Source organism: Motacilla alba, chromosome 6 (genome assembly GCF_015832195.1).
Source record: "Motacilla alba alba isolate MOTALB_02 chromosome 6, Motacilla_alba_V1.0_pri, whole genome shotgun sequence".
In the NCBI taxonomy this organism is placed as follows: Eukaryota; Metazoa; Chordata; class Aves; order Passeriformes; family Motacillidae; genus Motacilla; species Motacilla alba.
In genome coordinates this window covers 1,450,150-1,477,699 of record NC_052021.1, presented here as the reverse complement: position 1 = coordinate 1,477,699, position 27,550 = coordinate 1,450,150, and the positions used below count along the sequence as shown (strand labels likewise).

General features: G+C 43.6%; 2 protein-coding genes across 6 annotated transcripts in view; one reads left to right on the top strand and one right to left on the bottom strand.

Annotated features, from left to right (window-relative positions):
• Positions 1–19,592, bottom strand: part of MYPN (myopalladin) — a 72,049-nt gene extending 52,457 nt beyond the window's left edge. The window contains exons 1-2 of the mRNA XM_038139947.1: positions 19,577–19,592; positions 3,769–4,296 (exon numbers count right to left, since the gene is read on the bottom strand). The gene's annotated coding sequence lies outside the window, so the exon portion shown is untranslated. The remainder of the gene's footprint in view (positions 1–3,768; positions 4,297–19,576) is intronic.
• Positions 19,593–23,768: 4,176 nt separating this feature from the next.
• Positions 23,769–27,550, top strand: part of HERC4 (HECT and RLD domain containing E3 ubiquitin protein ligase 4) — a 29,837-nt gene continuing 26,055 nt past the window's right edge. Inside the window, exons 1-4 of one of the 5 annotated variants that reach the window (XM_038140332.1) lie at positions 23,771–23,933; positions 24,730–24,877; positions 24,996–25,058; positions 26,090–26,379. In XM_038140332.1, coding sequence (XP_037996260.1) covers positions 26,154–26,379 — 226 coding nt within the window. In that variant the 5' untranslated portion in view covers positions 23,771–23,933; positions 24,730–24,877; positions 24,996–25,058; positions 26,090–26,153. Of the gene's footprint in view, positions 23,934–24,729; positions 24,878–24,931; positions 25,059–26,089; positions 26,380–27,550 lie in introns of those variants that run through there. The other 4 variants (XM_038140334.1, XM_038140331.1, XM_038140330.1 and 1 more) reach the window with 4 other exon arrangements.

The following is a 27,550-nucleotide window of genomic DNA, read 5'->3' as shown; positions in this document are numbered from 1 at the left end:
ATATCTTCTTTGGCTTTTAGAAGTTAAAGGGAGAAATTTTGGTCGTTCCTGTCTTAGCTTTTCAAGCTCCCATTGCTTCTGTTGGGAGTGCTTTTGTGTGAAACCCCAGCAGCAGAGCAGCAAGCAAACAAACGGCTGCTTCTGCTCTGTAGAGAGGCGCCTTTGTGCCCTTTACACAGCAGCACTCTGCATGCCCAGCACCTCAGTGTGGAAAGGGGAAAATTTAGCAAGTATTAGAGGCTATATTTACTTCATGATTAATTTAATTGCACATAAATTGCATTTGCCCATAGAGAGCTTAACATTTATGGGGGAGTTCCAGCTGTATGATGGCAGCTGTGAAGAACAAGGTAAGAGCTGACACAAGTGCTCTGCCTTGCAGACGTTGGAGGATCACAGTCACATTCTCTGTGCTTGCAGGAATTCTCACTTAGCAGTTGCCATTGTCACTGTTTCTGGTGCTGCCTGTTGACAAGCTGTGGCTGCTGCAAGACAGGCTGAGACTCCAGACACAGGAAGGGTTGGGCTGGAGTGGAGGACTAAGGTTGTGTGTTTGGGTGCGTGCGTGTGAGGTATTTTTAAAATGGTGTTTAGAAAGCTGTGTGCAGGAGGGTGGTTTACTTTTCTGTTTTAGACACTTCTGTGGCTTTGATTTCCATTCCCTGTGATGAATCAGATAACTAAACTCCCAGTTTCAAGTAATGCAATTAATTATGGAAAATGGAGAATCCCCAGGCTCAGGAGTGTAACAACTTCTCATGGAAACAAAATCCCTCAGAAACGGGATGGGATAAATCCTCTCTCCAAGTTATTCTGCAGCAGACACTGCAGGAGCCCTGCCCTGTGTGCACTTGGAGTCATGCCCTGGCCCATGACCTCACTGTTACAGTATTAGACACTCTAAGCAGGAGGAAATACTCCACTCTGCCTCAAGGGAAAAGCACATTGAGAGTTTGCTAACTTTTTCAACATTTCCTTTGTACTCTCATATGATGAAAAGACCTTTGATTTTTCACTCTGATCACGAAAGATCTTCCTTATTTCATAATTAATGTTGCCCCTTAGTAGTTCTCAAAATGAGAACTGAGACCCTTTATCCCATGTCTCAAGTTCCTCTTTGCTCCTCAGTGAATCTCCTTGAACTGCAAGGCCAACAATATCTCGAAGAAACAACATCTCATTGAAACCAGTACATTTTCAGCTGATTTTTAAATTAAATGTTCAGAAGGAAGACAGGTGATGGCTGTCTTAGAGGCCTGCCTGGGATGGTTCTCCATCCTCCTCTCCCAATGACCTGTGCAGCCAGGCCTCAGATATCAGGACACATTCTGAGAGGACTTCAAGTGTTCTCAATGTAGGACAAGTTTTATTGATTCAAGTAATGTATATAGTCCTCTTTCCTTCAAGGACTGCCCATATGAGAAAAAGTTTATATGAAAGGCCAAAAGAGTTGCAGCAGAGATCCACAATTTGGTGCTGAATGTACATACGGAAGTCCTCAATGAAAATATAACTAGCAGGTAGCAATATTCATTTACCCTGGTTCAAACACACACACCACTCTGCTAGACTGCAAATCCATTTTCATGGATTGTGAGCCACATGATCTAAACGGAGCCATTTCTGTGGGTCCTGCTGGCAGTGTGTGGGAGCAGTGCAGAAATCCACACGTGCTCGTGGTTGAGGATTTCAGCCTGGGACTGAACCTACAGCGTAGTTCTCAGTGTTCAAAGGTACTGCACAGGCTCAGCCTAGACCGACAGATCACAGCGCTGCGTTGGCACTGTAGTGAGAATTTGCCCAACTCAAAGTGCTGAGCAGAAGTCTCTATTGTCCCCCTGGGTGTGAGTGGCACCAGTGTCAGGGGCTCACACACTGGGAGTGTTGGTGACTGCAGCCCTGCCAGTGTGTGCAGGCAGAGCCAGCAAGTGCAAACTGAAAAAGCAGGGCTGTGCAAACCACGTGGCATTTGCACATCTCTTTGGCTGGAAATTTCAAATCCGTGGGCTGGTTGGTTTTAAAATGAGATTCAGTTTTCCTACAAATACAGGTTCCCGGTGGAAAAGGGAACTTAAGTGTTAAATTAGACACAGAAGTCTGAATTGTGTTTTTCTCCTCAGGTTTTTCAGTTGTGCCTTTCTTTTCTCACAGCCTCACTATATTTCCTTCTGTCCACTGTTCTTTTTTATGTTTTTTCAACAGTTTTCCCTAAGAACATTGTAACATAAAAGCCTTCATATTTTAATCGTATTTTCAAACTGCAATGTCTAAATGAGGTTTAGATTCTACAGGAATAATTTGCCCATTCCTGTTTATGAAAACGAACACTAATCCAGTTAAGTTTTAAACAGAAAAGTAAACTGAATTTTTTTTCTCCCCTCACCCTATGATTTCGATTACAATTGAGGTTGCATTGCCCAATCACCTTTATGGTATTGTGTACATTTTTGACCAATTATCTTAATGTTGTGTTTATGTGCAAATATGCCTAGACTACTAATTGTTATCAGCTGTGGATAAAAAAAGATTCTTTCAGTACCACAGCAAGACCTGCTGTAAAACCTCTAAAGAATGAACAGGAATAAAAACCAGCACAGATCACACAGTTCCCCTTTGTGCTTGGTACTCTGCCATGTACAAGACCTATCTCCTGAATTGACTATAAATATTCTTTGATATGTAAATATTATTCTGCTCAGCTACAGGAACTACCATGCTATTGCTGTTTAATTTTGTTAGCTGTTTCTGAAAGGAAAAAAAAAAATTAAAGACAGACAAAAACAGAGAAATATCCTGACCTTAGGAACCTTCAGGACGTGTAGAAGAGGGAGAAGAGCAGAGTTGAAGTTCATGAAATTGTTCCATTAAAACAACCTGCTGATTTTGTTTTCACTCTTAAACTCTAGAGCATCTTCTCAAATGTAAACCTCACAACCAAAACAAAACTGCTGATGAAGTAATCAGTGTCTTTAGCATGATTTGTATAATGTTCTGTTAACATACGCTCAGGAGCTGCTCTGTTCTCTTGTCAATTGTTGATGTATTATTTAGTAATTTAACATGGGCTTCTGATTACTGCTTAATGTTGCAATATATTGGGCCAAACATTTGCTACTGACAGTCAAATACTTTTCTGAGAGAGAGAAAGAGAGCAAAGGAGATAGTGAGCTGAAGGGTGAGAGCTATGCCCTTCTAGCAGGACTGTTTCTGCAGCTGTTGTGTACATTAATCCAGAGAGCAGATCTCCCTGCACTAAATATAGCCACGGGGGTCATTTTACATGACAGAATAAATAATTAAATAAATAGAAAGCATTTAACTATGGGGGTCACATTAAATTCGGTTTGATTTTGCTTAAGAAGACCTTCCAAATGATGGCATCTTGGTTTAAGGCTGAATACAAGAATGCGTATAGTTCACTCCTCCATTATTCCATGAAGGGGAGATGAGCAGGAAGAGGAAAGACTCCCGGCAAGGAACCTTTCAGGTCATTAGAATCTTGTTGACTCTTTAGAGGAGTCAGACTGGCTCCGAGGGATTTTGAGAACCCCACCAATGCTATTCAGGTCCTTTATAATGCTGCAGAACACTGTTTCTCTTTCCCTGCAATGCACATACCTCAGCATAATCTAAGTCGGTTTAAAAAGTACTTGTTCCCTGTATATGCCTTACCAGCTATAATTAGCATTCAAATATACATGCTTATCAAACCCTTCTGCTACACTCTGCAAAATCAAAATGTAGACCAATCTGAAATTGAGGGATTACCTTTTTTAATTCCTCCAGATGTTGCTGCCCAACGTGGCAGTGAGTAGCGCTGAGAGTTATCCAGAAGTGTGAGGTTAAAGTTAAGGAAGTGAGGGGATTCTTCGAGTCCTCAGGAACAGAAAGAGCTAGGAGTCCATATAGTGAGGGAAGTTAACCTTCGTTATTGTGAGGATGGCTGTGAGGAGCTGGACAACCTGTCACCACCGGAGCAGCAGCATTTGTCAGTTTGCAGGTCCCAAGTTATTTTGAGCAGCGTAAACCATGTGCCCGCGGAGCATTCCACCTCATTGGACAGGGAATCCACTGCTCCCACAGCACCTATGGCACCGAATGCCTTCTCCTCGCTCATGCAACGGCCCCTATAGATGCATATGTGGGTTTTGCTGATTCATCCAAGAGCCTCTGGAGTGGCATTGGATCACTCTTGGCAGCTGCTTTACACTTCAGCCTTTTCAAATTGCTGGTTATCGCTCTTTCGTTAAGTTTCCATCAGAGCTCGAAGGTTTCGGTCACAGGGAAACCCATCAGCTGGTAACAACATAAAAGTTTTGCAACTCCAAAGGCAAACTTACGAAAAGTGTTATTTAAATAGCAAAATACTCCTGACTTCTATGGAGTGTTCACCTTAATAAACACAGTGAAACAGTGCAGAAATCCTTCAGGATGACCCGTAACTACAGATCCTCAAAGGGCTAGAACTTCTACATCTGTTATTGAATGCACAGAAATGAGCTGTTGGAGGGAAAGCAATTAAAAGAGGCAATCGAAACTAAGCTCTAAATAAAACTGAGAAAAAAACATAGGTGGAATAACTTCAACACACTTGAACCAGTACACAGAGAAACCCTGTTACTGCATAGAATTTCATTGCTTAAAACCTTGATTTGGCCAAAACCTACCACATCTGTGTAACACAGAGATGATATTTTCCTACGGACGAGCAACAAAAAGTGGCCTGTAATTTTAAAGAGTTCATCATGCTGCTCAATTGTTGATATTTTATTAAAAATGCTTTTCACAACTCTGATTTTAAAAGATTACTAAAATATTATTTATGATGGGGGTTTGATACATAAGCCTTTTCATGGCTAATGATGCAAGAGCTGGCTTCTTGACCTTCTCCCAGACCTCTCAAAACATTATCAAGCGAGCACCTGTGCTACAAAAGGAGTTCATCTGTGGAATGTAGTTCTTCAGAAAGTTATTTTATGAGTTGTAACAGTATGGAAAGTCAGAGGGAAAGGCAGTTCTTTCATGTAAAACTTCCTGATGCATTGCAGATACTTTTCTATTATTTCCCTCTCTTTTTGTAAAACATTGTTGTGGTTTAACCCTAGCTGGTAACAAAGGCCCACACAGCTGCTCACTCCCAACCCCCGGCAGGAGGGGGGAGAGAATCAGGAGAGTTAAAGTGAGGGAACTTATGGACTCAGATAAAGGCAGTTTAATAAATGAAACAAAAGCTGTGCACACAAGCAAATGAAAGCAAGGATTTCACATAGAATCACAGAGTAAGCTGGGTTGGAAGGGACCCGTAAAGATCATCAAGTCTAACTCTTGAGATCCTGCTCAGGACCGTCCCCAAGAGTCGTGTGCCTGGTAGCATTGTCCAAACACTTCTTGAGGTCTGTCAGGCTTGGGGCCCTGACCATTTCCCTGGGGATCCTGTTCCAGTGCCTAGCCACCCTCTGAGATAAGAACCTTTTTCTAAAACCCAACCTAAACCTCCCCTGGCACAGCTTCAGGCTATTCACCCAGGTCCTGTCACTGGTCACCACAGAGGAAAGATGGCTGCCCTGTCCCAGGTGCAGAATCCAGCACTTTCCCCTGTTGAACTTCATATGGTTGATGATTGCCCAGTCCCCTAATCTGTCAAAGTCTCTCTGCAAGGTCTCCCTGCCTTCAACAGAGTCAGCAGCCTCTCCCATCTTTTTATCATCTCTAAACTTTCTCAGTATCCCTTCCAGTCTTGTGTCCGAGTAATTTATGAAGATGTTGAAGAACACAGGGCCGAGGATGGAGCCCTGTGAATCCCCACTAGTGACAGGTCACCACTCTGATGTCTACGCCATTGACTGTCACCCTTTGCACCAGACCCGTCAGCCAGTTGTTCACCCATCCCATAATGTGTTTGTGGGATGGACCTTTTGTCCAGAAGGATCCTGGAAAAGACAGTATCAAAATTTCAGATTCAGATTTATTGAAATCCACAAAGATTACATCGACAGGCTTCCCTTGATTGACTTGGTGGGCTACCTTGTCCTAAAAGGAAACGAGATCTGATAAGCAGGACTTCTCTCTCATGAAGCTGTGCTGGCTGTGACCAATGACTGCATTCTTTCAGGTGTTTTCAATGCCTCCCAGAATATCTTCTCCATAACACTGCCAGGCACTGAAGTGACACTGACAGGTTTAATTTCCAGGGTCCTCTTTCTTGCCCTTCTTGAAAACTGGGACAACATTTGCCAGCTTCCAGTTACCTGGGATTCCCAACACAGCTCGTAAATCATAGAGAGAAGCTTTGAGATGACATCATCAGTTCTTTGTGGATTCTTGGATGGGGCCCATCAGGTCCCATGGATTTGTAGGGATCCAACTGGAGCAGCAGATCCTGCACAGTTTCAGGGTCAGCTGGGAATTGATCATTCTCTCAGTCATGGTTCTCCAACTCAAGGCACTGTGACCCCCTTGGTCCATCAGCCATGTTGAAGACAGAGGCAACGAATGTGTTAGGCAGCTCTGCCTTGTCCGTGGCCCTGTTTGTGAGGTGACCATCCTCATCCTGGAACGGGCTGGTGTTATTTCTACACTGCCTCTTGCCATTATTGTATTTGAAAAAACTCCTCTTTATTGTCCCCTAGAGCTCTGTCAGCTTCAACTCTAGTTGAGCTTTGGCCTCCTGAATTTTATCCCTACAGTTGCAAGCAACATGTCTGTATTCTTCCCATGTCTCCTGGCCTTGCTTCCACTGGGCATACGCTTTCCTTTTTTGCCTTATTTCCGAGAGATGATTCCTGTTCAGCCAAGCTGACCTTCTGCCTCACCAGCCTAGCTTCCAACACTTGGGAGCTGCTGCTCCTGTGCACTTTGGAGGTGATATTTGAAAAGTGACCAGCACTGATCGACCCCAGCACCTGCAAAAATATATTCCATGGGGACCTTGCTTACTAACTCACTGAACAGCCTGAAGTCTGCTCTCCTCATGCCTAGGGTTGGAGTTCTGCTGCCACTTTTCCTCCTGTCAACAGAGATTTTAAATTCAATCACTTCATGGTCACTGTGGCCAAGACAGCCCCTATCCCCACTTCATTCACAAGATCCTCTCTGTTGACAAGCAGCAGGTCAATGAGGGGGTCTTTCCAAGTCAGCTCCCTTAGGACCTGTTCCATAAAGTTGTCATCTGGGATTTTTTAGGAATTTTCTGGCCCAAGTTGTACCAGTTGATTTCTGGCAGGTAGAAGTCCCCCATAAGGACACAGGCAGTTGATTTGGAAGCGTCCCTTAGATGCTCAAAGAAAATTTTGTCAGTGTCATTGTCCTGCATAGGAGGTCTATAGGAGACTCTCACAATGACATCTGGGTTACTTGTTTGCCTCTTGATTTTTTCCAGAGCCTCTCAACTGTGCCCTTGCCAGCTGTGAGCTCCATGCATTCTAACCCTTCTATTCCATACATTCCTCTGCTTCTTCTGCCCTGCCTCTCCCACCTGAAGAACCTGTAACCATCCAACAGGGAATTCCAGGCACAAGACTCATCTCACCAGGTCTCACTCATACAATGACGTCAAGCTCTGGGACTGGGCCAAAGCCTGGAGCTGCTCTTGCTTGCTCCTGGTGCTGTGTGCATTACTTTAGAAACATTTTTAGGTGTGGTACTTTGTAGCCAACACCTTGTGAAGCTGGTTGAGGGATCTGTAAATGCTCATTTCCTCCAGTTTTGGCACAGCATCCCATCCCTCAGTGCTTGTGAGCCTGGTTATGTCCCTTTGCCTCTTCCAAGCTGGTTTAAAGCTCTGTCAATGAGCTCCCTAGCTCCTGTGCTAGAGCTCCTTTTCCACTCTGATTGGTGCACCCAGTCAGGTGTCAGAGTAGATCAGCTGTTGAGTAGATCTTCCCATGGTCAAAAATCCCCAAATTTTTCCACTGAGACCAACCTCGGAGCCATTCATTGGCCTACTGGATCTGCCTATTCCTATTTCTTTCCCCAGTTCCCATGGCTGGGCAGGTGTTCATCCATCCCCAGGAGAGCAGGGCCCCATCACGTGTGACAGTGACCTGGGAGGACAAACTCCATCACCCTGAATGTCCTCCTTCCTTCTTCTCCTCCCCCCAGCTCTGTGTGCTGAGCAGGGCCCCACGTGGGCTGGGATATCCCTTGCATCACTTGGGGTCAGCTGTCCTGGCCATGTCCCCTCCCAGCCCCTCACTGGTGGGGCTGGGTGAGGGCCAGAGGAGGCCTTGGCTCTGTGTGAGCTCTGCTCAGCAATGCCCCAAACATCCCTGTGCTCCAACACTGCTTCCAGCACAAATCCAAAGCACAGCTACTGTGGAAAAAACCTAAACTGCCCCAGCAAAAACCAGCACAAATGCCATTGTCAGAATACCTTATGAGCATGAGTTTGTGGTGAAGACAGGGAAAGGTTGTGTAGTGAAGCCAGCCCTTCTTTTGGGCACAGGTGAGGCATTTTATGCATTGGGTGGTGTAGGATGTAACTTTATATTTGGAATAGAGATCTAAGATATTCTTTATAGTGTCTGTAACAGTAGATGTGAGCCTTACAGTGCTGGCAGGAACTGCCTGTTGATACTGTACCCCGTGCTGCTGTGGTTTGGACAGTGTCTGTAGATGTTTAGGCTACAAAGTCTGCAGCCTGAATATGAAGTCTGATGTGTCTGGTAATAATTGTAAATCTATGGGGAGTTCTGCTGAGATGCAGTTATTTACCATGGAGTCTTGCTGTTGCTGTGCTGTTTGTGAACTGCTGTTTGTGCATGATAAGCAAAATTATTCAAGCTGATCAAAAAAAGCAAAAAACTTCCACTTCCAAGACAGAGTTTAAGATGCTAGAATTGCAAAATTATTGAATAATCTGAGCAGTAAATAAGCTTAGGCTTATGTAGAAAGTACAGCATTGAGAAACCACAAAAAGTTATGAGCCTTTACTGTGGCAGACAGACCATTGTAATAGCAGATGGTACAAGGCCAAAAATTCCAGGAACCACAAAAAGTTGGAGCCTACACAGTGAATGTGCCAGGTCTTGCAGAGCTGGCATTTTGATAGAACAACACCAGAGAATTTCAGATTCACTAGTTTGTAAGTAACAGTCTAAAGCCCGTAAAAACACTTTGGCTTCTCTGTCTGCATTTATAGAAAAAAAATTAAAAAATCAGGCTTTTGTCTACTGAGCACTAAAAAAAGCACTTCAAAGTATGATGACCTCCAGCTTTATGTCCCTTTGTCTTTGCTGGCTGGCAGAAGAATGAGGCATAGTGTCCTAGAATAAATTACATGAGCATTATTTCTCTCCAGATCTTGGCTGTCAAAGCCCAAGCTACCTTCACAAGCTCAAACAAGACTCACAAGAGGTGAGTTTAAAATGGAACTTTGTACATGGCTGGTTGGCTGTTATTCCTCAGTAGGCTGATCTGACTGTATTTGTCAACCTACAGATTTATCATAAATGGAAAATTCTTGATTTTCTAGATCTTAGGATGAAATTAATACTATTCTATTAATGGCATGTGCTGAACCATTAAATGAGAAATGAGACATGCCATTTCTGTGAAAGCTTCCTTAAGGCCCTTTGCAGTCAAGTTGCAGTGATTTTTCAGATTTCTCCAGAGCCCTGTGGAGCAAATGTTTACTGCCCACTCCTGGTTTGCACTCCACCAAGCACTGGTCCCGCTCTTGCCAAGGCTGATCTGATTTCTTTCTAATGGGTAGTATGTAATAGTGCATCAGCCAAGTTTGTTCTAATGGGCTGGAGAGAGGCTTAGGCTGTGACCATTCTGCTGGTCAAGTATGAATGTTCACCTACGAAGTGCCCACTTTGCCTTTTGTAGACTGGGTTGTTCCAGGGGCAGTGAATTGCTCCCCACCTGTGCAGCTTTGGGCAAGAGCAGCTGTGTCTTTTCTTGAAGCATCTGTGACTGTTGCTGCTTTAATAACCACAGTTAGAAGCTGGGTAATTTGAACAGCAGTGGCAAGCCCTATTTCTCTTTTATAGACTTTAATAAATTATCGTGAGGCCATTGTTCCTTTGGTAAGAAAAGTGTTAACGGCAAATTTCTGGATGTTCCTGGAAAAGCTATTTCAAGTGATTTACAAACCTTGTGTAAGATGAGTTGGGTATTTTCTATTCATATCACTATGCAGCACATCTCTTACCATGAGTCTGCCAGGTATTGTGTAATCCTTATTTGGATTCTAATTTTAGAAGTGGAGACATATTAGAAGGATGATAGAAATGGTTCCTCTTTTCTACAGAAAGTACAAATAATGATGTTAAAACATTCCTTGAGTGCCTATTTCTTTTGCACCCAGCCCAAACCAGACTTTATTATTCCACAGGGCAGCTTCAATCCTCACCTCATCTGAGGATTGCCCAAGTGTTACCAGAGAATTTTTCAGTCTCATTCATTATTTAGATAAAATGTGATTTATGGGGCCTGGTGCTGTTTCCAATGAAATCAGAGTTTGTTCTGTCACTGTCATCAATAGGAGAGGACTCAGATTTTTCCAGAAAGTTATAACTACAGTAATGAAAGCAATCTTCCAGTCATCCACACAGAACCACAATCTCTTGTACCCCAATGTTCCATCTATTTGCTTTTCAAAATTCTTCAATAGGTTAAAACATACCAGTAGTTTGCTTTGTTGCAGTAGACAAGGTACAGCTGAAAAATGTTATAAAGATAGATCATCTCCAGAACATGAAGTAATTGATGTTATGGGTGACAATTGTAAAAGGTGATTTGTAAAATCCCTTTTCTTGTAAAAAGCTTCTACTCGATTGTAAGATCATCAGGTTCTTTAAGGCAGACTCCCTGTCTAAAAATATGGAGAACACCATGTCCTTATTTTAAATTACGATATTTTTTTCTTTTCTGTTATTAGCCATTGTACAATGTTATCTTATAAATATCAGCCTTTCAAAAATGCCTATTGTACTAAAGAGTTAGCAAAAAGTGTTCACAGGCATTTCACTGTTCCTGTACAGTAAATATTTCCTTAGCTTCTCCTACATTCTTCCTTTTCTAAGGGAAATTACTTTTGTTTTAATGTTGGTAATTTAACCAACATTTTACAAGCTGCTAGCATTCAGATTTTAAAGTGGATAGTTTCCCCTTATGGTTCAAATGGAACATGCATGAGCTCTCCCTGGAAAGGCTCATGAGGCTGAGTAGGATCTCCTGGCAGTGGCCACCATGTCTGGGTGCAGAGTTTGGCTCACACCAGCCTTCCTCCTGTGGTCAGCACCCTCAGGCCTCAATGATTCATAGAGCACACGGCAAATACCAACACACAGAGACTGCCACTTGCCCAAAAAGCAAAAATTGGATGCAACCTCTTACGTCAGAATGGTTTTAAAAATAATTTAGAAATTGAGATAAAACTAATGAGGCCTCCTACCTCTACGATTCAATGTCTTGGAGACTCTGTCTGTAACTGACAGAAACACAAGATCAAAAAACAATGATTAAAACTAATAACCCAGAAGCTGGGTTTGATTACTGGGTATGTGCTCTTCCATTCATGACTTTCTTTGGGAAAGGGAAGCAGGAGGAAGCTTGATTTGAAACTGATACCAAACAACCAGCTTGATTGAAGTGTGAGATTTACAGTCAGGGCTACTGCTCCCGGCATCACCAGAGACTGTGGGATCCATTTTGACTCTATAGGATTTCACTGTCCCTATGACAAGGCATGATTAGACCAAAGAGGCCAGAGAAGGGATCTGATAATACCAGTTCTGGTGTCTTCACCTAATTTGGGACACTTTGCGATATGTGAGATTTGCCTTCCTACTATGACCCCTCTCCTTCCCTATCTTCTTTTATTCATCACTTTATTTTCTTGTCTCACATGTCTTTCTTTCTCTTGTTTTTGACAGGACCCTGGTGTAGCAGACAGGGCTCATTTTGCTGTGTTGTTTCAGGTGTCCAGCTGAGCCAGCCCTGGCTGGCTGTGCCTCAGCTGATGTGGTACAGGTGTGAACAGCTCGCTGAGCTGACACGCCAATGGACTTGTTTCCCTGGGACTCGGTGTAAGAGAGGGCACTAAGCCAAACACAGGTCCATCCATTTCTATTTGTTTTCCCCTTCTTTAGAACATACATCACCAAAACATACAACGAGGATATTCTTAGCCATAATCAATACCAACTGAAGACATCAGAATGGCTGGTACAAAGACTGGCAGCATCTGCTTAACTAAATCTAAAGGAAAAGGAAATACAGCAATATTGCTACAGTGAAAGCCATATTATAGATTTACATTTTGATTATTTGGACTTCTTCTTTGTGTTACTTGTAGAAAACTTTGATTTTTTTTCTCCTGGTAGCTATTTCTGTGGTTGATATTAAGTTGATATTAAGTAGATATGACATCTGCAGTGTCTGCCTTTGTTAGCCACTTACTGTTGTACAGAGACGGGAGCATGAATGCTTTTGACTTGGGGTTGAGATTAACACAACAACATGTTGTGAATTGTATTTTTAAAAGTGGATTAAGAGTCAGTCCAGGGAGGCATATTTTGTAACCACAGTCTCTATTTCAAATCACACATTAGTCAAACAGAGATTTACAGTTCCCTCCTTATTCTTATCACTTAAATGGCTTCATACATCTAGAAAAGAGACCAGAATTTAACCCAGGCTCCTTGCAAAGAAATTTCCAAAACCCTGAAAGAACAGAGAGACTACTGAGAGTCTATTTGCAAGTGGTTTTAACATAAAAGAACAAAACAAAGTGTGGCAATTATTTGTGGAAACCTGATTAATGTGAGTTGCATGGTAATGAGGAAAATATGCTCAAAGAATCTTGACTTCTGTCTGAACTAAGAACCCTATATATAAAATAGAGGTATCTTCATTATCTTTTTTCTACTTAGGGGTAGTGTCTTTCCAGAGTTGTTTGGTCTGTGTTAGAGGCCCTGAGGCCCACAGCACATTAACCCCAGAGGGCCGGGCAGGTGGCAGGAGGTTGAGGCTGCTCAGCGTGTGGCACTGTAAATCAGGACCCTCAGGATTTTGGAGAACCCAAACCCAGAATGAGAACAGCTGGTGTTTCGAACCTGTTCCAGACAAGCAAAACTGTACAAAATACCAGCTCTATCAGATGTTTACTAGGACAAAACTGTCAATAACTCAGTTGTCAAAATTGTACTTCACAAGATATACTCCTAGTTCGAATGTCTTAAAAATTGTTGGTAGATGAAAATAAGGAGAGAACATTCATGGACAGTCTACATTTTAAAAATAATTTCTTGAGACCACTTGCTTTCCAGGCACGTTCAGATGAGAGTTTCAGTGTTTGTCAGTAGTGGCATGCCAGCCAACTTGTGTCTGAACCTGTGGTCCCGGGATCACCTCAGCTGGGTAGACCTCAGATAAACCGACTGGAGAGCAGCAACACGAGTGTTCAGTGAGGTGGCCAGAAGAGCTGGCTGCAGGTAAGAGCTTGGTTAGGTAGATTGCACAGGAATGTGTGGCTTAGGTGGCAGGAGGGCATGGTGTGATACCAGTCTGCTAAAAGGTGACGGGGCAGATTCCATGGGCAGGAGAGCCTGTGTATAAGTGTGTTGCAGTGGTGCAACAGGATGAGCTGAGGGAAGGGGGCAGAGCTGGGCAAGCCCGGTTATGGCCACACCTGCAGGGAACCTCTCATCGACACACGGGGGCAGCAGAAAAGCGTGGCAGTCCTTGTGCCAGCACGCAGGAGTCAGGGTTCCGTGGTGCTGCGGAATCCGGGCTGCAGCCAGAGCGCTGCCGAGCGCTCCTGCCGCCTCTCCCTGCACTGGCAAGGGAAAAAGCCCTTGGCACGACTCCCGGGGCTCTGAAAATGTTCCTCCTTCGAATTAAAACAGGGTCATTTTGATATGAATACATAGCTAGGGTATGATCCTCAAACTCTGCCTCCCGTTAGATGGCCGGAGTTGCAGTTTTCCCTGCGTGTCACCTTCCTGGCACGCTCGGATCGGTTTACCGGCCCCTCCCGGTGACTCTGGCACTCTGGCCCTTGCGCCGCCTCATCTGTCTGGAACGCCTTCCCTCGGGCCACTGAGTCACCTTCCCACTTTAAATGTCGCATTGTAACACTAAACTGACTCGCGGTATAACGTAAACTGTAAAAATGTGGATGACGATGCACTGCAAAATGTTATCTATAGATACTGATGAAGCTTCAGAACACCAGGGGGTTTTAGGGATACAACTCTACTGACAGATTTGATAGATTTAATTTTAAAAAAAAGGTCTTTCATATCAAAACACGAGCGAACTTTCAGAAGCAACAGAGAGGAGAATTAAAGGAAATTGTTAGCTTATGAAACACCATCAGTAGCAGAATCATTCTGTTTAGCTGAAGAACAAATGGCATTCAGGTAAGGTAAGCTCTCTTACATGATCATGACCCAGAAAATTCCCTCAGAGCAACAACAGTTTGAGGTACTGGCCATTCCAGCTAGCCAAGCTGATGGTTAGCTGTGCCAAAGATCACTTTTTCACAAGTATATAAGACAGAGAAAGAGTGAGGATAAGTAAAAGAATGGAGGCTATACCTTTTCTTTTAGGACCCTAAATAGACCTCTAATTTATTCCAAATAAGTCACCTTGTAATCAGAAATATTACTGAATACTGTCCCAGGCCAGTGGTTCTGCTTACCCAGTTGACAGTCTCCAGAACCATCTAATTTCATACTAGTCAAAACATTATTTACTCAACAGAAGGAGTCAAAAGATCTATCACAGGATTTAAAATACATTGTGATCTGATAAACCATGCATATTACAAGCCAAGTTTAGATCAACTGGTGCATCAGTGATATATATTAATGCCCTGGGCTATGCCACCAGTTATAGAAAAGATTCTCTTTCTGCCTAGGGTGCCTTTGGAAATCCTTTTTTAAATTTCTCGCTTTTTTCTTTTGCTTTAGAAAAGGAAGAATATTGGAAGACTTCAAACTGTGATACTTAGAAAGAAAATGCAAATATAGTAAGTGTTTTTCATTTAATCTGATTAGCAAATGCCTTTTAAAGCACAACAAAACCTTTCTGCCATGCTTAATAGGTGATGTGGGGCTGTGGAAATCCAACATTTGAACTACATTTTAGATGTAATGCTCTTAATGTTAAATCAGGACAACATGGTAAATCAAGAAAAATCATAAAATCTACTTTATGCAGAAATATTTACTGATTTGGAAAGTCAAAGGATATGAAGACTGAGACTATATTTTCATTAAATAGTTAAAAAGATAAGCGTTAAATTTTATTACGTTTTTGTTGAAAATCTAAGGACTTGCCTTAGTGTAGATCTACTTGTATATTCCCATTTGAGGTGTTTACCTTCATATTGGCCAAGAGTTTGATGTTAAAATGACTGGAGGCAGTCACCTAAATCTTTACTCACCATTTTTTGAAAATGACAATACACATTTTGAAGGCACATAGTTCAGAAAGTCTCAATCACAATGTTTATAACCTGTGGGTGTGAAAACTATTCCTCCTGTGTGGAGTGGATTTGCTGTGCATTTTGCTGCTGAATAAGACTGAAAGTGTTGGAGGGAATAGGGAAGTGTAAGTGGGGCTGCAGTGGAAGGGGAGCAGCACTGCTGCTCTCCTGCAGCGCTGGATAGAGTTCATGTGAAACGCAAGGATGATAAACGTGGGGTTTCATAATACTGATACACCCAGCTGTGGGGCTCTGAGCTGTCATATCAAACCATCCAGACTCAGCTAGTTTAAACTGGCCATTGATTTCCACAGAGAAATACCTGACCTGTCTCAGGGTTTGACTTAGAGGAAAGGGAAGCAGGGAAAATGATGGCTTTGAGTGGCCGGGGCAGGTGAAGAGAAAGGACTCAGCAGGGAGAACTTCCAGAGTTTTCCCAGCTGTAATCAAGATAATAAAGTTGAAAATCCAAGAGCCAATGGACAATCTGACTCCCAAAAAGAGCACTCTGAGAACAGTCTCTTGCAGCTGTAGTGACTTTCTGGGCTCCCACAGGCTCCTTTCAGTTGTGTCATTGGAAGTACTAAGGAGGGATAACAGGGCTCCAAACAGGATTGTTTCCTGGGCTTGGAAAACCAAGGAAAGGAACTCCACACATACTGAATGCTTCCTGATCCTGAAATACTTGGTGTCTATTTCTGAGGCACAAGAGAAAACCTTTGGATTTTTTGCAGAGATGTGAAGATCTCTCTGGTCTAGATCCTAAGATGCAGGATTTGAGGAAGCCAAAGGTTTACATCAGAAAATATTTAATGAGGAATATATTACTAGTCTCTAGTTTTATTCTCTTTATGTTGATCAATATATGTCAAATGGAGTTATAGCAGAGTCAAGCATGCTATTTGAATCTTTAATTTATCAAAAATTAATTTAAAAAAACTTTAAGTTTCTTGAAATACAGCTATAAACATAAATTTATTTGATAATCCTTGAGCTTTTAAATTTCACTTCAATATATGTATACTTAAATTATATTTAAAAATCCATTTAATTCCAGTTGTCAAATGGTATTTCTTTTAACTTGCTGTGGGTTTTTAAGAAAGCATCAGAAGTCATTATAATAACAGTATCTGTTTTGTTGTTACTTGGGCAAATAGTTCTGTATCCAGTCAAAATTAGCTGTAAAACTACTGGTGTGTGAAGTTTCAGAAATGAAGATTTTAAAACTTTATGTGTTGTTATTAACTATCCTAGACTAAAAATTTGCCGAAAGATAATAGTGTTCATTAATTTGATTTGAAAATGTCCAGACACTTTAATCCCAAATACTGGATTCTTGAGGGGTCATTGTGGATACAACGCACTGGAAATTACAAGTGTTTGTAATGGCTATAAATGGAACATTTCTAGGTTCTTGCCCATTATAATTCTGCAGGACTATTATAGTTATAACCAGACTATTTTAATGCTTATGGTTATTATAAACACAGAAGAAAACACAAACAGGTTTATAATGGTGATGAGCTATTTACAAACTCAAACTTGAACAAGAGGTAAGGGAAAATGATAATCTTTTGCCTCTCAGAAAAGTGATTTTTAATCCTTACACTGCTTGCTACAAAGCAACCACTTGTTCATGAGACAAATAAGCATTCCTTTCCTTCATTTTATTAAAAAAAAGAAAAGAAGTTATAATCAAAAGAATTTAATTTGTAATATTGATACTGTCTGTTTAAAAAGCCAGTTTGCCTGGCTGAATTTGCTACAAGCTAGAAGAACCTAATAGTGTTTGTATTGAATTGTTTGTATTTGCAGGAGATATATCACATTTGGACACAATATTTTCTGACAAGTCTATTGGCTAAAATAGGATGTGTAACTGTTTTCTGAGGAGATTGGTGTTTCAAGCTGGCTCTCCTGTAATCTGTCTGGTTTTGGATGTCTCCGCTGGGCCACGGGGTCAACAGAAGCTGCTATGTCAGTTGGATACTCTTGAAATGCTCTGTGTTTTCCTGAGACAGGCTCAGGAACAATCTCACTTAAAGCTCCAGGGTCCTGAGCTCTAGGACTCCTCTCAAATTCATTCTGTGTATTCTAGGAGTAATTTTGTTGCTCTAGAACCTTGACCAGGAGCTGAAAAGATCTCTGTACTATTTTCTATGAAAGTAATTACATGTGTGTAAAGTGGGGAGTATCCAGTGCCCCTGAAATGATAACTTCTGACTGGGACCAGTGATCATATTTAGTGGTGTCCTAGTGACTTGCTGACATGAATGACAAGAAAGCCTTCATCAGGCAGACATAGGTGATGAATCACTGCTACCTCCTTCTCTGTCCAAGAAAAAGGCACAGCTAAATGCAATGGAGGCTTGGCACAAGTGGCCACTCTACTGTTGCTGCTTCCAAAAGATATACAGTTGCTTTGGCTTCCCCTTTCAAGCTTGAAGTTCTAAATGGAAGCAGTTTGTTCTGTGCTGGTAGACCAAATAAACAAAGAAACATTATCCCAAAAACATTGACCCAAAGTCTTCTGCAGTGAAATAGGAGCATCCAAATCACTCATACTAAAAAATCAACAACAAAATTGGCAGCACTTTGCACCACTCCAGTGTCAGTAAACAGAAACAAAAGATTACTAATTTGTGGCAAATTTTCTTTCCTAAATGAAGTAAATATTGACTTAGGAGACCTCTGGGAACATGAGGAGTCATTGGGTTTCTCTACATAGGAATTGTGTGTAGGAAGCAGCAGTGATTCCATTTTTCAATTATGAGGATTTCATTGCTCAGCTCATAGAGCTCACCTTCTGGCTCCAATTTTTTTTTTTCCTAATTCCAAGATTGAGACTTATGTTGTAGGAAATGAAGAGTTACAGTCCTTCAAGGACTCCAAGCTCTGATTGCTCACATACAATTTCTGTGGAACTCCTTAAGAACATCTGCAAGAGAAATTTATTTTTCAATCTGTCCAAGACTCTTTGACCACTGTGAATATTTAATCCCCTTTATGAACAGAGAAGTCCTGTACCGTAGTTGATACAAATGTGACAGATTCACTCCCACTTTGACACATTTCAATCCTTGCTTCACCAAATATCTGTTGGTTGCTAACAGCACGAAAGAGATCTTACAGAATCATGCTTCTCTGGGTTTTGGTAATACATGTGGAATCATAAATATTGTCCCAAATTAAATTACAAAAGCTGCAGAGTACTGCCCAATCATCTTTACTGAACAAAAATACCCGTGTTGCAAACCAGTCCCATATTTCTGAGTGATAACTAATAGCAGAAACAGCTGTATGTAGTTTGAATGTACCAGGCACAGACTATGCCCCAGTGTTATTTTCTTCCCAGCTATTCTTTGCAGAGTGCTACCACAGGAATAGAGAAAACAGCATGTACTGACAATTGTTGAGGCACGGGGCCACAGGCTGTCCCACCCAGCTGCCAGGGGGGTCCTCTGCTTCCTAGAGACGTGTGCTGTGCCCCCTTCCCTCCCAGCAGTCAGTGCTCACATCCCTTCATGGCATGCTTCTCGTGCCCTCTGATATTCAAATGTTTCCTCACCGTTTCTTTCCTCTCCCCATCGGCAAGTGTTACTCTGCTCTGCGATCTTTTCCTCCACTGTTTCTGTTCCTGTACACTAACACATCCACACCCCTATCTTCCTACTGCCTGGAAGCTGGATTTATTTTTTTTTCCTCTCAAATCTTACTCCTTGTAAAGCAAAGGACTTTAACATGCAGTAAGTGGGGTAGAGATAGAACACATGAAGTATCAGGACAAAATCAGTCTGGCTCAACAGAAAGGGACTTTATCATGCTGTTTCTGATTTTCATATCAGCCCATTTTTTCCTTCCACTCCCAGTTATATTCCAGTAACAACAAACTTAGTTTTGTGAATTTAACGCCAGCTCCCACCACACCCCTAAAAGAGATCAGCCATGTAATTTTCACAGTTAGTTTTCCCTTCTGCTGAATCCCAATCCCCCTGAGAGAACAGGTCCCTCCTCCCCACGTCTGTTTACAGGAGCACCTTTCTTTCTTCATAATCAGGTCAGCCTATGCTTGGGATAAGTCATTACCCTAAACAATCCCACATGGAAATTTGCAAAGAAGCCAAGAGTGCTCACCATGAAGTGTTGTGACCAGGCTGTGTGTGAGCCTCAGTTCTGGTCCTCTCCTGTGCCTCTTTGTTCTCCTCAGTGCAGGCTGCTACCTTTCTGCCTGCTCTTTACGAAATAGTAAGAAGGCTAATTTTAGGGTGCTTCATCATGCTGCCTTGCAAAGACACAGTGTCATGTCAGAACCAGCAGCATGTGGCACCACTTGCAGCTATTTTATAAGCTGAGGTTCAGCGTGTTACCAAATCGGTCTCTGCAGGGCACAACCCGCTCAATTATTGATATTGTGTTCCTGAAGGATTGCATCTTAAAAAGCAAAGGTCACTTTTGGCCTGACCAAAAGCCCAGTTTAATGACATGGCAACTGGTGTCTCAGCATCCATCTCTTAAACCAAAAAAGCCCAAAAGAGTACATGGGAATTTTCATGCTCAGTTAGCACCTGGCCTGCTGATCTATTTATAACAGAAAAATACCTGTAATAGTGTGAAACATCACTTCAATAGGAAGAAAATATGCCACATGTGGGAAGGGGCTGCACTCCCAACACTCTGTGTAGGATGCTCAAAAATGTTCAGCATCTTCAGCCCCAACCTGCAGGTGCCTGAGCACTTGTGTGGCTGCTGCCATACTGCCAGGGCACAGGGGAGTCACTCAGTGCCAGCTTGTGTGGGCTTGGGGACACTGGATCCACACAAGGGTTTGTGAATGCAAGAGCTTCTTCCCTAAGACAAAGGTCAGCTTGTTTCCTTCATTATAGACTTCATGTCCAGGGCTCATCCTCACCCTTCAATGCTTTTTCATTTTCTTTGCATTCATCATCCTACGAATACCTTTCCTTTGGCTATTTCAGCTATAGTTTGTGGCCTGAGAGGATGAGGAGAGTGGGGGGGTTGTAGGTTTTTGGTTTTGCTTATCTTAATTTGAAGGTGTCTCCTCAGTTTTCCCTTAACCAGCTCCCTTTATCAGATGCCTCGAGTTAACCACAGAATTTGCAATGTTATCAGTTTAGTATTTTTATAGTGATTTATGTTCACAAACAGGTAAAAAACTGTTCAGTTTGTTTTAGAATGTTGCCATCAATTAATAAATGATTGGTCTTACTGGTAAGCACATTTGCATTTGAGCTAACCAGAACTATTTGTGAGCAGGGTGTGCAGAGAGAGAACTACAACATGCTGAGCTATAAAGTGGCAGAGCATATAAAACACATACTCTGTGTATCTGAGTTCTCTACATGGATACTGTGAAGAATCTGAGGATGAAATGTAAAACTGAAATGGCATAAAAGGGTCCGACCATCCCTTGTTTGTAAGCTTATTTGCATTTTAAAGCCTTTTCTTTGTCTTTATCAAGAATATTCTACACAAAGGCCTCACACAAAGGTGGGTAATTTCTCACAGCAAAATGCTGGCATCTCGAATTTCATGTTATCAGCTGCTCTGGACACCCATTTCTATTTTCTGTAGTCTGTGACACATGAAAGTGTAAAGCAAAGGGGTTTGAAATGCGGAATTGAAGTTTATAAAGTATGTCCTGGCTGTTGCCAGGAGAAAATGGAGGCAGAGAGCAGAGTCTGTCACTAACTATACAGACAGTTTTATGCCATAATACTGGAGCCTTCAAAAACGTGTATATAAACTGAAATATGTTTTCTAGTAATTGAGCATAAAGGACATATTAGTTAACCCTAGATATGATTCTTTTCCCATTTTTGTACTATCTCAGTGGGGGATTAACTGGGGTACAATTTAAAAACCACAATTGTGCTGACAGCTATCACCAGGCAGTAGCCAAGCATTGCTATTTTAATAATGGCAGGGGAACTGAAAATAGTTTCCTGCTTGTTGTGACCATCAATAAGAAGACTGTGCAATGGTAATAGGAAACCCTCAGGGCTAAGGCACTTACAAGGAAATAAATTCCTTCCCTGAAGTTAAGCAGATTTACATTTCTTGTTTTCGCTGGACTTTGCATCTCTGAGGTTTTTTTGCAGGTACTAGAACGGACAATGGGAATTTTGAGGTGCAGGCACCCCACAGCTCCCCTGAGCACTGCAACTGCAGAAGTCCATTGTGGCAGGTGCAGTGCTGGTGGGTGCAGGAGGGGTTGTACTGCGTGGCAGGGAGCCCAGGCGGTGCTGTGGCACCACAGCACACGTTCTCTTACCCCCACTGCCTGTGTGCCTTCAGCCCCAAGAAGGGAATCCTGTAAGGTACTAAGGCACGGTAGGTAGGATTTGGCTTCTCTGGCACAAAAAAGCAAACTTGCTAAGATAAATGATAAGTGAAATAAAAATATGGATTGTACTTTATTTGAAGACACACTTGAATTATTCAATTTACAGCAATCTGATGTTAGGATCAATAGAATTCTTTAAAATAAAATAGCTATGTCTATCGCAGAAGGAAGTTGAGATTTGTGCAACACTGTATGTTGTTTCATGCTTTATATATTTTTTATTCAATGTGTTAAGCCAGTTATACCAAGTGACTTTTCCTTGTATAAAAACGTAGTGGGCATATAATGTTCTCTTCAAGTACTTGGGCATATCCCCACATGCTGGTCAGAGGACACATTGCACAATGAATGCCAGTATTTAAAATCCATTTCACAGTGTAGTTATTCACAGTTACTACTCTGCTGGGCTCACAAATAAAGGAAAAAGGAAGTTTAGAAGATAACAAATGAAATGTTTTCCTCCATTTGCTCTGTGTCACAGCTCCTGCTAACCTTTCAGTCTTAGATGCAGAATGGCAAAAGGCAACTCACTCACATTTCTCCTTTAAACAGCAAAACCCGGAATTTGTTGCCCTGAAAAGTGCTGCATCATTTAGCTTGTGTCAGCTATGCAGCAATCTCATTTTCTCTAGGTATGAATTTCATATTTCTGGTTTGGATCTTTCCTGATAAATCTACAACCACAAATCCTGTACCACAAGTCCTGTACAATCTTACCTATTTACATATACAAGAGAGTTTAATGGCTGGACCAAGACATCCCATTTATTGGGATTTTGTTAAATGATTTCCGTTTTGCAAAAGGGCAAAAGGACACCAAACACAGAACTTTCCTTGCACACAGTTTGCAAAATCACTTGCTGTGACGTATGCCTGGTCCTGGCCTTTTTTCACTTCCCGACCTACATCAAGGTGGATCCTTCTGTAAAGAGGCTGCTAAATAAGGAAATCTCATTTGGATTACCAACCCGTTCCAATTACATAAATTGCAATGGATTTTCCTCCCAGTACCAAGCATAACACCAGGAGGGGAAAAAAAAGTTAAGAAATGCGTCTGGCGTGTAAACTTCTCCTTTAGCTGCTCCACTAGAGATATGTGTTCAGTGAAAAAAAATGTTTTACTGTGCCCATCTTGGATATGGACACTGACAGAAGCTTGTAACCAGACTGGAAAATTCCGAAAGCTGCATTTCTTTCTGCGGAGGGGGAGCAGAGCCCCAAAGCCCCGCCGCTCCCTGGAGCAGGAAGGCCGAGGAGGGCCGGGGCTCACACCGCTGCAGCAGCAGCACCCATCACCCGCTACGTGCTCCCGCAAGTTAACGACGCCTAATTGGAGTACGAAGAACAGTTTGTTCCTGCATCTCCCTGGCGGATCCAGTTCCTTCCCACTCACTGATCTCATTCTTTTCGTGCCCTCAGAGATCAAGGAGAGGTTTCGGCAGATCTCCGCAGATCAGGAATAAGGAACAGCAACAAGCGCCCAAGTGTCTGAAGAACTCTGCAAGGCAGACGAAACACGCCATAGGAAGACCTCTTCTCAGGGAGCTATCTGCCCCAGAACCCACTCCAGTTTTTTAATTCTCACTTTAAAACCTGTGATGTAACACAACGACGGCTCTGTATTTTCGCGCTCGCATGTGTTCCCAAGACAAGAACGCGCTCAGCTTCAGTCACCACCGGAGGGAACAGCCGAGCTCCGCGCTCGGCCCCGCGCACCCCGAGCACACCGGCAGGAGAGCATCGCTCCGCGGCTCCGCGCTTCTCGGGCCGCTCCCACGCCTCGTTTCTGCCGTCAACTCCTCGCCCCGCCTCCTCGCAGCCCAACGGCGGGAACCGAACCACGCGGTGCCTCCGAGCGCAACGTCCCCTTTGGAGCTCCGCCGAGCCCCGGGTGACGGCTCCGCGCCGCGTCCCGCCCCTGACCACGAGGCCGGGCCGGCGGGAGGCGGGCGCTGCAGCGGGCGCTGCGGTCCCGCCCGCCGAGCCGGCGCCTGCGCGGCAGCGGCGGCCGGGCCCTGTCACGGCGCCCGGGGCTGCTCACGCTGCTCACGCCCCGGCCGTGGCCGGCGAGCGCCTGCGGTGGGCGGGCTGCGGAGAGGAGCGGAGCGGAGCGCTTCGCTACCACCGGTGAGTCCCGCCGGGCCTTAGCGGAGCCGGGCGCTGCCGCCCTCGGGCCCCGCGGGGCGGACGGGAGAGTGGCCGGGGCCGCGCTCGGGCCGCGGGGCCCCCCGGCGGGACGCGGCCGCGGGAGCGGGGCGGGCCGGGCGGCGGTGCCGCGGGGCAGGTGCGGCCCGGGGCGGTTGGGCCCAGGCCCGGCGGCGCCGCCGAGCGACCGCGGGGCGCGGAGGGGTCCGGCCGCCGCCCCTCTCCGCCTCCGGGCCGCGCCCGCCGCTCCCTCCGCGGCTCAGCGCGGCGGGCCCGGGGAGCCGAGCCCCGCCGAGGGAACGCGGGGCCGCGGCGAGCGCCGGGGCGGGCGGGGTTCCCTCACGGGGCACGGCCCGAGCGCGCGGCAGCGCTCCGGCAGCGGGCACAGCCTGCGCGAAGCGTCCGGGCGCTTCCCTGCCGCCCGCCCGCGCCCCCGCGGCACGGGGCGAGCGCGGCGCTCCCCGGGCCGGGCTGGCCGCCGGCACCGGGCCGCCGCCGTCACGCGCGGCAGTACCCAGCAGCTGACGGCGCGAGTTGGCTCTGGTGACCACGCACAGGGTGAAAGAGTGCCGTGATTTGAGATCAAAGTACAGAACTTTGGCTACCGACTCCTAAATGATGCAAAACAAAACAACCCCTCCTTCCGTGGAGATACGTATATGGTTCAACAGAAAGGAGAACTTTTATTTTCCCCCCTGCTGGAGATGGAGATAAATATTGACTATAGAAATCTCTAAGAACTATAGTGATACATCTTTTCTGATTTCTTGTGTTGCAGGTTGATGCAAGTCACTGCTACAGATGTGTGATGTGTGCTGTTGCGTAGCTATGTCTTAACTGAAGACATCTTCTTCTTGATGTCTCCTTCTGAATGTGGTAGGATATAGCTAGGGAAATATTTGATCATGCCTCACCTCCTGAGATAGGTAAACAGAATGCGATATATTTTAAACTGTTTGGCTGTTTTGGTTTGGTGTTGCTTTCAGGGTTTCTTATGCGCTCACAAAAATAACTGTCTTCTTTATTGCATTTTGCCTTTTGCAGAGAAAAACAGTTTATCCTGTTGTGCTGGCAAGAATTCTGCCCTTTGGTGTACATAACGCTTAGGTGCGAAGTGTTGGCTTGCTTCTCCGAGCAGTTTGGGATTTAGGTCGTTTATGCGTGTCATGACCGTGCAGAATGTCTTCTAAATAATGGTCACAGATGAAAATTTATAGTGATTTCTCATTAGATTGCATTGACTTTTAAATTGCTCTGAAAACGCAGGGAAACCTGCTATCGTGGAAATGTGGTGTAAGTAGTGGTGAAAACATTGTCACCGATTTTTTGTTGAATGCACTACTGCAAATGAAAGAGGAGGGCAGCTTTGAATCCTTTCCAAAAAGGTACAGAGTCTGTCAGCACAAATACTGATAATTGTAATTTAGGGATTAGGGGTGTGGGCTTGCTTGGGGGAGTTGGTGTACATGGCCTCCTGCTACTGCGGAGTAACTGAAGCTGTAGCTGGTCTTGATTGCAGTACAAGACTGGGGACTTGAGTTTCAGCTATTTATTTTCTTTTAAATGGTGAGTTTCAGTTGAGTCCTAGTTGTTTAAATGTAATGACTGACGCAGCATATTGTAATTTGTATTGCATAACTGGATTGATCAGAGCTGACCACTTTTTTCCAAGCTGTGAGTCAAGTGTTGCTTTTGGTGATGATCTTGAGGCCATACACAGTGTTTGCTGGAGTCGTGCAACTCTTCAAGTACAGAAAGTAGCCTGTACCGTCCCCTTGGAAGATATTTGAAGTTGTTTCCACTGGCTGGAATTGGCTGCAACTGCAAGTTTGTATAAATTTGGATTAGGGATTAAAGAAGTTTTACGAAGAATGATATTTTAAGTTTTTGAAACAAAGATATGCAAAACCAGTGACCTGCGTATCTTAAAAGTTGTATCTGAAATGGTAAAGAAAGCATTTTACTGCAGAGTTAGCGTAAAGCCTGTCCAAGAAAGCAAATCACACTCTTAAAAATTGTTCAGGGTTTTAATACATTGGTATAGAGAAAGTGAGCTCATGGATTACATTCTGTTTAGAAAGTAATGTGAATGTTGGGGACAATACTGAAAAATGTATGTTTTCCTTTTTTCTTAACAGCTACACAGAAGGAATATTCTAGAAAAGTGAAGCTGGAAGATCTCTGATAAAAAGAAGTGTAAACATGTTGTGCTGGGGCAATGCATCTTTTGGACAGCTTGGATTGGGTGGAATTGATGAAGAGATTGTTTTAGAACCCAGAAAAAGTGACTTTTTCCTAAATAAGAGGGTCAGAGATGTAGGGTGTGGACTGAGACATACTGTTTTTGTCCTGGATGATGGGACAGTTTATACATGTGGATGCAATGATCTGGGACAACTAGGGCATGAAAAAGCCAGGAAAAGACCAGGTAAGTTTAGAAGTGATGAATTGTGGGGTGGTGGGTGTGGCTTTCGTTTTGTTGTGCTTCATCAAAGCCAAGATTGCCAGTATCTGTGCATGGGGCAAATTCGTGCACAGCAGTTCTTCCAAGAATGGACATATTTTTGACTGGAAAAGCATTGCTTTGCTGGGGTGGGTTCTTGTGACAGCTGGAAACAAACAGCTATGAAACATGGCAGTCCCCCCATATTTTTGCGTGCTGTGCAGCTGGACACTGACACTGTTTTTTATTTCAAGCATGGCTGTGGGAGACTCAGTGACTGTTTTTACTCTCAAGGGGAGCTGACCTGCTGCAGTCCATGGGATGGCATTGTACTTCATGTATGGGTTTTGCTGTTGGAATATGGTGGAAATGAGTATTTGGCATATCACTGCAGGGAAACATGCAGTTTTTAGTTGTCTAGTACGTGGTGTACAGCAGGTCTGATTGAAGCAATGTTCTCTTTTTGTAAGAACTAAAAATAAAACTTTTGATAAAAGACTTATCAGCATATGCAGCGCTACGAGGAGAGGATTTGGAATAGCCTAAAGGATGCTGTGTAACACTTCTTTGGGCTTTTTTTTCTTCCCACCTATGTTCGGTGTGTGTTTCTGCTCCCTCCTAGTGCAGTTCTGGAGCAGAACTGGGTAAACATCTTGCAGGGACTGCAGAGGAGTGTGCACATGGGCTCCCTTCAGAGCTTGCATGTGAGTCATAGCTGGTGCGGAGAGCCAGGGAACAGTGCTGCTCACTCTGCTACAGCACAGCAGACTGGAAAGGCTTACTGAGACTTGGTTCTAATCACTCCTAGAGCACTTTCACAACTTACTTGGCTCAGTATTTGCCACAAATTTTTCAAGTGGAAACGAGGTGTCATGGGATATTTTAGTAGTTCTCTTTTACACCAAGTTTCAGTTTTGGTGCCAATTAAAGGTTTTCTTGATTTTTTTTTTTAAACTAATGTGGACTTCTATTGGGAAACAGTATGTGGATATTAAAACTGATAAACTTTAATCCTGTGCAAACATCTGCTTCATGAACTTGAAGAGAAACTCAGCATGTCAAACTTACTCTGACTACTTGTTGCCCACTTTGAAAATTTTGCTGTATTGTCTTTTAGTCTAAAGGTTACAATGAAAATATCTGACATTTCATTTGC